Source organism: Dromaius novaehollandiae, chromosome 2 (assembly GCF_036370855.1).
Source record: "Dromaius novaehollandiae isolate bDroNov1 chromosome 2, bDroNov1.hap1, whole genome shotgun sequence".
NCBI classification, from domain to species: domain Eukaryota; kingdom Metazoa; phylum Chordata; class Aves; order Casuariiformes; family Dromaiidae; genus Dromaius; species Dromaius novaehollandiae.
Genome location: NC_088099.1, coordinates 64,638,756 through 64,650,794, shown reverse-complemented (window position 1 = coordinate 64,650,794; position 12,039 = coordinate 64,638,756). Strand labels below are relative to the sequence as shown.

The following is a 12,039-nucleotide window of genomic DNA, read 5'->3' as shown; positions in this document are numbered from 1 at the left end:
TGGAGCACATTATTTTCACATTTCTATCCTCCTGGGATTTTTTGTTTATTTTTCCTGAGATAGTTGGGAGGAGAAAAAGGCTAAATAGGGTGGGGTTGCATTGTTTTATTTTGTTTTTAAGGCTGAGGAGAGGATCCCAGTTTGCTAATTTGGATGATTACCATAGAAGTGGTTTTGAGCAGCTCATTCTATGTCCATAGGAAAACTGACAAAAGGTCTGCAGTTCCATGCATCAGTCAGAGGGCTTCTTTTGCGGTAGTATTTTCCTTTTTATCTGTGCATCATTTAAAGACATTTGCATGCCAAAAGCTATCTAACTTCAATTAATCATGGAAAGGATTATGTATCTTTATATGTTTGGTCAAAATAACCTGAAATTTCAGGTAACAGATAAGATATGTCAGTAACAAAGAAATGGTAGGAAAACTGGCAACTATTGGTTAAAATTCTTTTATAAATTATTAAATATTTTGAATTACACACACATATAGTATAAACACACTCATGCACATACACAGCTGTAATCTAAAGGCTCAGGCCTGTGCCCTTTTTACAGCTGTAGGAATTAGTGCAAGGGCCTGCCAGTGTGGATTCCCAAATTTGTTACCCTTTGAAGAGCAAACCAAGTCATCAGTTGGAGAATAAGCAAGTATTAGGAGACCCGATTACCAGGCTCGATTTTGTCAGTAACTCACTGCATGGTCTTGCATAAGAAATTTAGGCTTTCTTTGCCACAATTTCCCTTTCAAGAAAGGGGGGAGGATCTAATAGTTTCATGTTTGACAATTTGATTTTACATTTAAGGATAATCAAGAAAAGAGAGCAACTCCTCCATAGTGTAAAAGACATGCAACTCTTAAGAATGGTAGAATCAAAATTTTTCTTGAAATGCGCTAGTTTGGGCCTTTCTTAGTTCTGTGGTAATAACCCTTATGGAAGGGAGTAATTTCTTTCTTCATCACTGCTGAACTTGATGTGTTAATTTTTCCACACAATCTTCTACTACCCTTCATTTCCCCGCTGGTCGTCTTATCACTTCTGGTACATTTCTCCCTACCTTAAATGACCAAATTATGGTCAGTCATCGAGAACTATTTTACAAAACTGAAACACATACCTATAGTCTCTTTCTTCTGGTTTGGGCTTTGGAGTTTTGTAGAAAGTCCTTAATTTTAGGCTACATAGTCTGTTAATGCTTATTTTCCATTTTTGTCTTAAAACCACCAGTTTTTCTTCTTGTGCATTTCTACTATTTCTACTGATCAGGATCAAATCTTTGTTTTAAGGTCAGTTAAATGCAGTATAAGTGTGACTTAGAAGCAGAATGCTGTGGATACATGTACTGCAGGGTCTTTTATTAGTGCTTATTCTCCACCAGCCTGATTGTTTTCACTTACTCAGTTTACTCTGGTTCCTTTGGTAGAATTCCGACAGGTATTATCACAGTATCAGAGTTAGTTAGAGCTTTTCAGATGTTTTTAGTTGTGTCTCGGACAGCTTACATTTACAAAGGGATTCGTGAGACACATGTTTCCAGAGCGGAAGTAATCATTCTAATTTGTACCAATTTTTAATGAGTCCAAAAAAAAACCCCTACATACCTGTGTAAGTGTGTTAAGTGCATTTCCCATGTGCATTCGCTACAGACTATGCAAATAAAATACTATATATATGGTTAGAGTGTATTCATATGAATTTTGTGACTGGATGCAATGCAAAAATGAGAGTTCACAAATGTCTGTTCCAGAGTAAGACTTCTGAGGTGGAGAGGTAAATCTGAAATGTGCTGTGCTAAAAAATCCAAAAGTAAAATTTATATGACAATGCTTCTGTTGGTGCCTACTAACCTATGTTTTTCAGCAAGCATTTACTCCCTCTTCTTTTTCCATTTGTCCAGCACAATGGAGGATGATCCTATAGTCTCTCCCATTGCTGTACACAGGAATCTCCGTCAGACGATGCAGGTACATATTAGTATAATATAACTATTAGTGAAACAAAACTACAGTGTTTAAATCCGAATCTGAACTTCCCCAAATTTAAGAGCTCTTTGAATCTCTGTTTTAGTTTATATGAAGTATAAAGGCTGCAGGATGTTTAGTCCTTGTCAATGCAACAGGAATACTATAAAGTAAAAGCTGCAGTCAACTAGACTGCGTGTTACTGCATCCCTTAAAGATAAAAGAAAGGATGACAAGAAGAAAAAACATCCCCCCACTTGTAGTATACCATATACCATATACCCCTGTTAATCTGTCCACAAACATTTAAGTTATTTTCCCAGTTTTTTTGGTAAAGTTTCAGCCACATCCATCCTCATGAAGCACTAGCACACGAACAGGCTCTGACAGGCTCATGAAGCTTTAAAGGAAGAGCGCCCTGTTCTTGATACTGTGTCCCGGGGGCCTGTCTCTGCAGGTTGCCTGGCCTGCCGGGGCCGGGGGGAGAGGTGCTTGGCACATTTGGGGTTCTTGGCTTTGTTCTTCATAGTAAGGAGCTTAAACGGGTTTTACCCGAGGCCTGTAGCAAAACTCATGTCCAGTCACTATGAAATGCAGTACGTTCAAAAAGATGATGTTAGTTCAGGCTCAATGTGCTGTTTGTTCGTAGGATGACGTGATGATTGTGGACTTTAATATCAAAAATCAGGGCCCGCTGAAATTAGCCACTGAAATCTTAACCAACTTAACGGAGATGAGGATTTTGGCCCTGAAAGCTTCGGTACAGACTTGACAAGCCCCTGCCTGCATCATAGCTTTCCCTAGAAAATACCAAAGAGCAACCTCAGGCAAACAGTAGGTTCAAAATTAAAATTTAATCTGGTTGAACACTGAGTGGGAAACAAGAAGTGAAAACTGTCAGCTGTGCCCAGATCCATTCAGATCACTTCTAGGGACAGTTTTGATACCAAATTATCCTTGTTATGCAAATTTCCTCACCAACCGGCTGGTTCCCAGTTATGCATGGGGAGAAGCAGTGGCCACATCTGCTTCCCGTTTTGCCGTTTCAGAGACGAGCCATCTGTTTGGCCTCATCCCGAACAGCCTGCTTGGTGCTGATTAACTTCCTCACCCCACCAGCCCCAGGCTTACTGTCTGCTGCAAGGTGTAGATTTTTTTTTTTTTTGTCTAACTGCTTATAAACCAGAACCTTCACTTCTCTCCCAAGGGACAGGAAGGCGTTGGTTTGTGTGATTTGCAGCCGCCACCAGCAGCAGAACCAGCAGCAGCTGCCCTCTATCACTCGCATGTTCAATATGTGTGGTTGGGACAGATAAAACTGGGAATCATTCTGTGACCTGGGACATCCTTTAAAGCAGTGAGCTGTTACTTTAAATAAACAAAGAAAAAATTATAAGGCTAAATGCTTGATTCAGCAAAGTCTCACTGCAGTTAATAGGGGTTTGTTCGTTCAGCGAGGAGTATAATTTCACCCAAATATTTCACCATGTTTGTATAAACATGATGCATAAGGGCCTGTGAATTCCTGTTGTCTGAAGCCTGGCTTTGGATATCTCACTCCTGTATTTCTGAGGAGAAAAAGCTATCCCATTTTCAAAGAAATTCTGATAAAGTTTGGCCCTCCTTTTTTTGAATATCCATCTCTCGGCACCTGTGGCAGGATTTTCAGAAGTGCCACGTGTCTGTAGCTCCCGGTGATTTGAATGAGAATTGTATGCTCAGCAGCCCTGAAAATTCAAGGCCTATGCAACTAATGGAAAAGGTGGGCCAAAAATTTAAAACGCTGGCTTTTCTATATGTGAAATGGATGAGGAGACTCCTTTTTAAATGAAGACTTCCACTGCCTTCTGCAGGCCATGTCTCCCCAGTTAACTTTTTTTGGCTTTAATGATGCATCAGGGCCAGAAGTTGCTCTCATGCACCATTTTCCTTCCAGCCAGGCTGCAGATTGTTTCTTGATGGAAGACAGGGCTTAGTTGGCCCATAGCAGATACAGATGCCCTGGAGCACCAACTCTCCAGACAAAACAGGAACAGATTTTTCAGAAATCAAATATTTTCATTTCTAGTTGCAGCATTTTCAGCTTTCAGTTTGCCACAGCTCCTGAAAACTTGAACCTTTCAGTGAAACCTTTTCTCTCTCTCCTATACTTTTGACCAGCTCTGCTCACAAGCTGCCAGAAACAATGTGATATTCTCATTGTTGCTCACCAGTTTTCCCCTAATAAAATATTGACTGCATGCATTTTTTTCCTACACAGAAAAAAATAGGAAAGTGTTGCGTTATCAGATCTATGTGCTCCAAGTCTGGCTCTGAGTTCTTATTTTGATATCTACTAAGAGAATCTGGGGTGTTTTAGTGTATATCTTGCTTGCAAAGACTGATTAGAAAATGTTGGTTGCTGAACATGTTTAGCTACTGGTTTGATGTTTCGATGCCTATGTGCCGATTGCGAAGCCTGTTTGGGGGCACAAGGCTGAAAATACTCACTCCTCATAGTTGTATGTTTGCATCTACGTAATACTTCACGTCTTTGCACCTACAGCAATTTCCAATGCAATTTAATCAAGATAAGGGGCTAGCAAAAAATACCAATAAAGATGATTACAAAGAAAGTCTTTGAAACATAATAGATACGCAGGATATGTTTTTAGCTGCACAACCTTTCATTTAAATCTGTGGATGTCTCTACTGAAGTTCCAGGATTTAATAACATCGATCGTTTCTGCTGAAACAGAATTTTGTAGTTCATTTTACTAAAAGCTATCTATTATGGTGCACAAAAAATTAGTACATTAAAACCTCTCTTCTTAAAGAGTGGCTATAGTTTATGATCAATCTGTATCACAATAACTTGGGAAAAATCTAGATTTTGGGGAACTTGTTAGAATTAATGATTATAATACCATTAGAAAATTTTTCTTTCATCTCATTTTGTTCATAAAGTGTTACTAACAAAAGTGTTTCTAAAACTTTATAAACTGTGCTTTTGCTAAACAAAGCAATGATCCCTGTTTCCCTTAACCGTGTGTTAGGAAATTGCCTGTGATGGACCCTGAAAGAGCCAGAGACACAGAGAAATCATCTTTGTTACAGTAGGTAGTAGAGGTAATTCCTCCGTGGTGCATTTTGAATTGCCGTGACTCTGCAAGCAGGAGTAGCTGCATCCTGCAGTGACCCTGCCTTGCTCCTGGGCGAGAGGCTAGAGCAGAGCCCTGGCCAGGCAGCAGCGTGCAGCAGCCACTTGCAGCAGCAGTGTGGCTTTTGTGGCCGGGGGCACGGTGGCGAGGCTGCAGCAGCTTTAGGATTTGCTCTTCAGCTACTCCCACATGCAGACAGTGGCAGCTCGGGGCTGCTGCACCAGACCATAACATTTTCCTGTCCCTGCATCTTGCTTCAGCTGTAGGTGGCCCCTTCCTTGTGTCCTGTGGCAAAAGAGCTCAAAGGCTTCTCAAACCCAACTAGTCTGCAAAAGAAGCTGAATGCACCTCTTTTGGTTTGTTCGCTTTTAATTATTCTCCCTTTCCAGCAAGCACAGTCGCCTTCTAGGTGAGACCACTCACCCCTCCTGCTTGTGGCCCCCCACGCCGCCCCCAGGACCCTGCCAGAGAGGCAGCAGCGCTGAAGCCACCAGGATTTGCCCTGGGGTGGGCACGTCCCCCCCACCACGGGCCCACGGCTGCGTCAGGCCGGCACCGAGGGGGCTCCATCCTCTCTTGTCTTAAAAGACACATCTCACTTTGCAGACATAAGTTAATTGCATTTCAAATTTTTATGAAATTTGCTTGATTTTTTTTAAATACAATGTTCTCAAAGAAAAATGAAGTTACAATATAAAATCACAGCAAAAAAAAAAAAGTGTGTAAATACAACTTTTCTATTAGAAAAGGCAGTGCCAGGGAAGGGTTGGGAAGCAGTTCTTTTTAAAAACAGATATAAACTTAAAGCCATTCATCATATTCACTCCTTTTAGGGTTGAGCTAAACCATATAGGGTATTGCACCAGCACATAAGAGAGAAAAAGGGAGATAACACTAAACTAGTTTTCTAAGGGCACAATTTTTTTAGATGTACACACAAAAACAGCATATTTTCATGCCTTCCTCACATGTTCATAAATAAAATTATTGAAACATTTGTTGCCAAATAATTTGAAGATGATTTTGTGCAAACCAAACCAAAACAACAACAAAAAAGAGCCCCTTTACAAACAAGGAATGCTGTTTTGTTTGCTCCTGCCTATACCCTCTGATACACTGTATCGTAATAAATTTACTTATACTACTGTACTGTTTAATATACAACATCAACATATTGTGTTATAGTATAAATAGGAAAACTCCAGACCCAGGAAACAAATCCACTGCAACTGACAGTGCATCATCATGTGGTACAAACCATTTTCTATATACAGATAGATAGATAGATACAAAAGAAAAAAAAAAGATACACACAACCACAGATACTGGCATGTGCATGTCAACAAGAAAAGTGACACAGAACCTCAGGCACACACGTGCATGTGTGCATACAAATGCCAAGGCAGTGAATCCATCCAGTAATCAGAAATGATATTTAAAATACCAATATTTTTTCAACCCATACTTAAAGGCTAAGTCCAAGACAGTTTTAAACTCCACTGGAGCTATGCCTGTTTACACGAATAATGAATGTGGTTTTACTTCTGGGGTTTTTTTGATTTTATTTTAGTTCAAAACAAACAACCTCCCAAATCAGCTCTCCCCCAAAATGAAGTGTAAAAAAAATTACGGCGTGGCATGTATAGTGGCCTAAATCTAAGAGCAGTAGAAAAGTGGCGTAACAGTAATAAAAGCAGCGTGTTTCTCTATAGTCTCATCAGATGTCATTGAAGAGGAGCTAAGACATTACCAAGTCCCTTCTTGGTCATACACATTGGAAAGGTGAGAGGAGGGAAGAACAGATGAATTTATCCTTGCCAACTATGAAAAACGAAATAATTTAAACTTTAATTGAAAAAAAAATCTTATCACTGAAAGCCCTTTCTTTGAAGGTCTTCTGCACATCACGCCTATACAACTTATTTAAATGCTACTTCCAGGTAGCTGCGTACAGTGTGTTTTGAAGCTGAATCAGTAACAGCCATGATGAAACCTTAGCTGGGGCATGATAGTAGCCCGCAAATCTTTTGAGGCCTTACCTCCATAATATCTTTGGCTGGAAGGCATCAAGCTATAATATCTCTTTTGGTAATTAAGTTATAATACCATGGGAGGGGGTGGTACTCAGCACTGGACCTGTACTTTATACTAGCCCACCCCCCCCTTTTTTTTTTCTGGCATTGGTGCACTTGTATGTACTATCCTACCTAATATGTACTAACAACTTTCTTTGCACTATTGTAGGTGTATGCATCAGTCTGTGAATGTTCATACACAGCAGTCGTATCTGGTGACGAAGCTACTAACTACGCACACCTTGCAGTGTAACCCCACCACTGCGCACCTTTGTTACCCAAGGGAAGTGGCCTATAGTTAGTGTGAAAAGCTAAGGAACTCTCCAAGCATGTATTTGTAATTCAATATTTCATCAGTAGCTTTCCTCTAACTTCAGTGTTGCTCCTAACTGACACCCGCATAAGTGAAAGCAGAAGGAGGAACTCTGGGTGTTCGTCATACAAATGTATATTAAATATAACTAAGCGCCATCAGGCCAAATTGTCCTACATACAAGTGTTCATGGGTCCATCAAATCTCTCATAATATATATGTGCTTGCAAGTGTTTTTAATACAGACCATGCAACTCTATTACAAAATTCCAGGTCTTGGTGGCTCTATGATTAGGATTATTGGACAATATCCATTTACTAAAGTAGCGTGGCAATATTTATACATTAACTAAGCTAATTGGATGTGTTATTTTTTACAAATGTTGCCCAGGAAATATTCCAGCCCTGTTGGGAGATGTTTATGCAGCTGCACAAATTTCTTTGTTGCCCAATCTTAAACTAGGAGGGTGCTCAGGGAGAGGAATGAGCTATTTGGAAGAGGAAGTTAAGAAGAAGGTTTTTTTTAAAAAAAGGCATTTTTTAATATCAGCTGTGTTTGGGGTTAAAATCTATTCTTCACAGAAGTTTTCATTATAACCAAAGTTAAAATATCTGCAGCAGAACATACCATGGAGAAGGCTCTCAGTAGATTTTAATGGACTCTGCAAAATGCTATGTTCTCTGATCTCTCTTCAGCAAAACACTGAATATTTAACCTTAAGATTAGTTCTGCTGAAGTAAATATATCTTAAAGAACATGCTAAAATGTTTTGTTGAGTAGGAAGCCAGGGTGCTCAGCACCTTTGCAGGGCTTGGTCCCTCATTAAACAGCAAGTACCAGGAAAGAGGAGAAAGCTGCAGATTTTGACTGAGGGGATTTAATTCAGCTCAGTGATTTAAAAATAGTTAGGTGCAACACTTCCAGCTAGAGGCCACAAAATCTGCAAGAGGACTTTTTCTGTGCAAGCAGAATGGGAATTTTTCATATGTAAAATAGGGACACCTGGATATTTTCCAGGCAGTTTGAAATGATGGAAGATATGTATAAGGAGACATGCCCTGCACATATTTGTAGCTAGTGCTTTCCCCAACTGTACATCATACTTTTCTAAATGACTACAACCTAAAAAAAAAAAAATACATCATAACTGTTGTTTATGCAGAGAGAGGAGGGTGTTTTTTTTTGTTTTCTTTTTAATAAAAAAGGGGGTTTATTGGATAGGGAGAGAAAACATTTACTTAAAGAAAAAAGAGGCAACACAACCCTTTTCTATACATTAAATGCAATCCATACTTCACAGAGTGTATTACAAGGGTGTTTCTTATATCTTTCACATACCTGCTCTCCTGCCTTGTGATACAAATAAGGCATGCCATGACATCAGTACAAGCAGCACCCTTGCATGTGGAAATGTTCTACTTTTTACTGCCAAAGTAACCCAGGACCCTCTGGCTGGGTTCCAGTCCCACTCCAGCAATCTGCAAAGTCATCTAGCATGGGCTCCTCCATCTTTAGCTGAGTTTAATCTTCCTAAATGAGCCAAATAATACCAGGAAGTCAGAAAATATACATGTGGCGTAAGAGTCCTGTGCTCAGGACGCTCAGACAGAAAGCCAGGCCACTCCTGCCTGTCGTGCTCTCATCCGTGCTGTGCACTCTGTGCATGGGTAACAGCTTGGGCAAGGGAGTTTGCAGGAAGCAACAGTTAAAGGAAAGGGCTTTCAGCTACATGTCTACAAAAGCTCCTACTTACATTACTAAAGGTTTTTGGTGACCAAGTATTTTCAATAGAAACTTCTTTAATACTCATTTTAGAAAACTGAGTTGCAATGCATGCTACCAAAAGAAAAATCTTTTCTTGTGGGAGATGTCTGAATGTTTGACGTTCTTGTACTGAGTGCTTGTACTGTCCGGTAGACTTGTGCTTGGTTGCTGCTGTTGCTCGTGCAGCTCCAGTAATGCAGCTGCTGAGGCTGGATTTGTGCCAGAGGAGTTTTAGCTCATGTGGAAACGGTGCTCCCCTCGGGTTATGTGGGAAGAAAATTCATACCTGTCCTGGCTGTGGTAGCCGCACATGTTGCATTCAAAAGGGTCGCGGAACCCGTGGCAGCCCATATGGATCGTATACATCACGTGGTCCAAGAAAAGGACTCGACAGTGTTCGCACTTGTAAACTTTCACTTGTTCCCCGTTGCTGCTGATCACTTTGAAAGCATCCTGGGAATTGTCAGTACCTGCCCTCAAGACATCATATTGCCTGTTTTCTTCTTTTATAGATAAGCCGTTTCTGGCATGGGGACCTATGTGATTTGTCAGGTAAATTAAACCACTGCGTTCCTCATTATTGCTCTCTGTATCTGTTGAGTCTTGGCAGCTGTTGCTGGGAGAGGCATCCCGTTCAGAGGAGACAGATTTGGCTTTGGAAAGCAGCAACAAGTTTTCCACCGCACTGTCCTGAGCTGTATGGTTGGAGCGAGTCTGATTGTCCCCGAGAGGTTTGTGGAGCTGATACATAGAGCTGATGACGGGCACCACTTCCGAACCACCTGGTGGGGTCTGGACAAGGGGACGCAGAGACTCTGCCCCCAGGTAACTGATGGCATTATTAATGGCCTGGTCTATAACGTGGGTCTGCATTATTTCATTCTCTTTCTCGTAGTTGGTGGTGGCATCATATGGAAGATCAGACAGACATTTCTCACCTGCATTGAAAAACAGTCAGGAATTAGATGGTTGATTGCTGCATAATTAAGGAACTGAATATCATGGATTAACAAAACAACAAGAAAAAAAGAGCTTGAAAGAGTTGATCAAATCTGCATTTCAGGTTCACCTGTGGTATTCACAGTTCCCTAATATAGCTGGTCAGAAAACTGGTTGGTGTTTTTTTTAACCTGAAAAATAATTTGAGGCTTTTGGCAAAGCATATGGGTGAAAAGAGATTTTTTTTTTTTTTTTTTGAAATAATCATGTGGGAACTTGTGGGAGTTACAAGCTAAGTGCCTTGTCCTTCCTAACTGAATTCCCTCACCTATCTCCCACCCTGCATTACGGCATGCCTTTGTGGCTAGCAAAGACCAGCACAGTTACAGGGAGCCTGGCCTTCATGCTTCGGAGCATGAAGCATGGTAGCAATTTTTTTCATAAAATATTAAATTTTTAGACTGCAAAATGTATGTTTTAGTTTTAGACACTCAGCTTCTTACAAATAACCCACATCAATAATGTGTGCATTAATCATTTTGGGGAAAAAAATCAAACTAATAAAAAACTTAATTTTTCATATTGCACCCCCCCCCTTTTTCTTTTAAGAAGCCATATGTTAGATACATTATAAGAAGCTCCACACATTCCTAGAAATTTTGTGTCAAAAAGTGTAATCTACAGGAGCAGCCAAGAGGCATGGAAAAATTTTAACTGCACTTGTAGTTGGAAGATACTTTTTCAGTCATGTAAAAAGGCATTTATAGAGCAAGATTACTTGCAATTTCAAATCTGATTTGCAATGCCTTATAAAGAGATCTCTGCATTATTTAAAAAAACAGATAGCACTAAGGTACTTCTGGCGGTATACCCCAGTATTGAATGCTGAGTATCACTAGTATTTCTGAAAATTTCTCGATAGGTAAGAGTAAGCAAAACATAGAAAGTAAGAGTTGGGAGTGAGAAGAAAAAAAGCATTTAAAAGCAAAGATGCTGATTTTATGATCCTGAATAGTCTTCTCAAACAGTATTTATAAACCATCAACATTATTATCAGTCTTCTAATAAACCTACACAAATGCAAAAGGATGAAAAATTCCTACATGTTCCCAGGGACTATGAACAGCACATTATTTACAGTCTGGATGGGTTAGCTCTGCAGGTTTTGGGAAATTCAGAGGAAGCCACAAACATCTCTAGAAGGTCTGCAGTGCTGTCACTGTTTCCTAGACAACATGACATTTGCTTATTGACCTTAAAAAGGAGAAGATTCTCCCCTCCTTTTCTGTAAAATTCACAGCATATAAATGACCCTATAAAATATATCTTAATTTGTCATTTTTTACAAGAAATGCTAACAGTAGCATGGAAAATTTAATAGAAGTGCTGCAAAATTAATTTATCAACAATTTCCCACCCAGTTTTTCCCCAAATAAAATATTCAAAGTCAATGAAGAGCAAGAGCACAGACTAGAAAGCTTTTGGCATCAAATCTTGCAGTGACAGGGCTAAAGTGCACGAAGTCCTGCTATCTACATTTTCCAGAAAACATGCTTGCACACTAGTTTGTGCATGCTCTACAAGCAAAGAAAGAAATAAATAACACTCTTAACATTGCATAAGTTTCTCAAGGGATGTAGAGCAGAGACATCTTCTAGCTACTACAGTGCATGACCTACTACTTATTCTTGTTTCCTTTCCCTATTATTCTGCCAATTTGAGCACCCCACTAGTGCGGTGCATTTTTTTTTTCAGATGTACCCTTTCTAATGCTATAGTTTTCAGGCAGAGTTGAAGGCTGAAGTTTCAAAATAGGCCCTGTGAAAGACTCCTGGATATTTGGAAA

General features: G+C 39.9%; 2 protein-coding genes across 10 annotated transcripts in view; one reads left to right on the top strand and one right to left on the bottom strand.

Moving 5' to 3' along the window:
• Positions 1 to 12,039, top strand: part of FIGNL1 (fidgetin like 1) — a 36,974-nt gene that overhangs the window by 15,700 nt on the left and 9,235 nt on the right. For all 5 annotated transcript variants that reach the window (XR_010387718.1, XR_010387716.1, XR_010387717.1 and 2 more), the window contains 2 exons: positions 1,898 to 1,964; positions 9,856 to 10,079. The gene's annotated coding sequence lies outside the window, so the exon portion shown is untranslated. The remainder of the gene's footprint in view (positions 1 to 1,897; positions 1,965 to 9,855; positions 10,080 to 12,039) is intronic.
• The window catches only part of IKZF1 (IKAROS family zinc finger 1), a 71,761-nt gene continuing 65,432 nt past the window's right edge, over positions 5,711 to 12,039 (bottom strand). For all 5 annotated transcript variants that reach the window (XM_026102318.2, XM_026102319.2, XM_026102316.2 and 2 more), the window contains one exon: positions 5,711 to 10,192. In XM_026102318.2, coding sequence (XP_025958103.1) covers positions 9,486 to 10,192 — 707 coding nt within the window. In that variant the 3' untranslated portion in view covers positions 5,711 to 9,485. The remainder of the gene's footprint in view (positions 10,193 to 12,039) is intronic.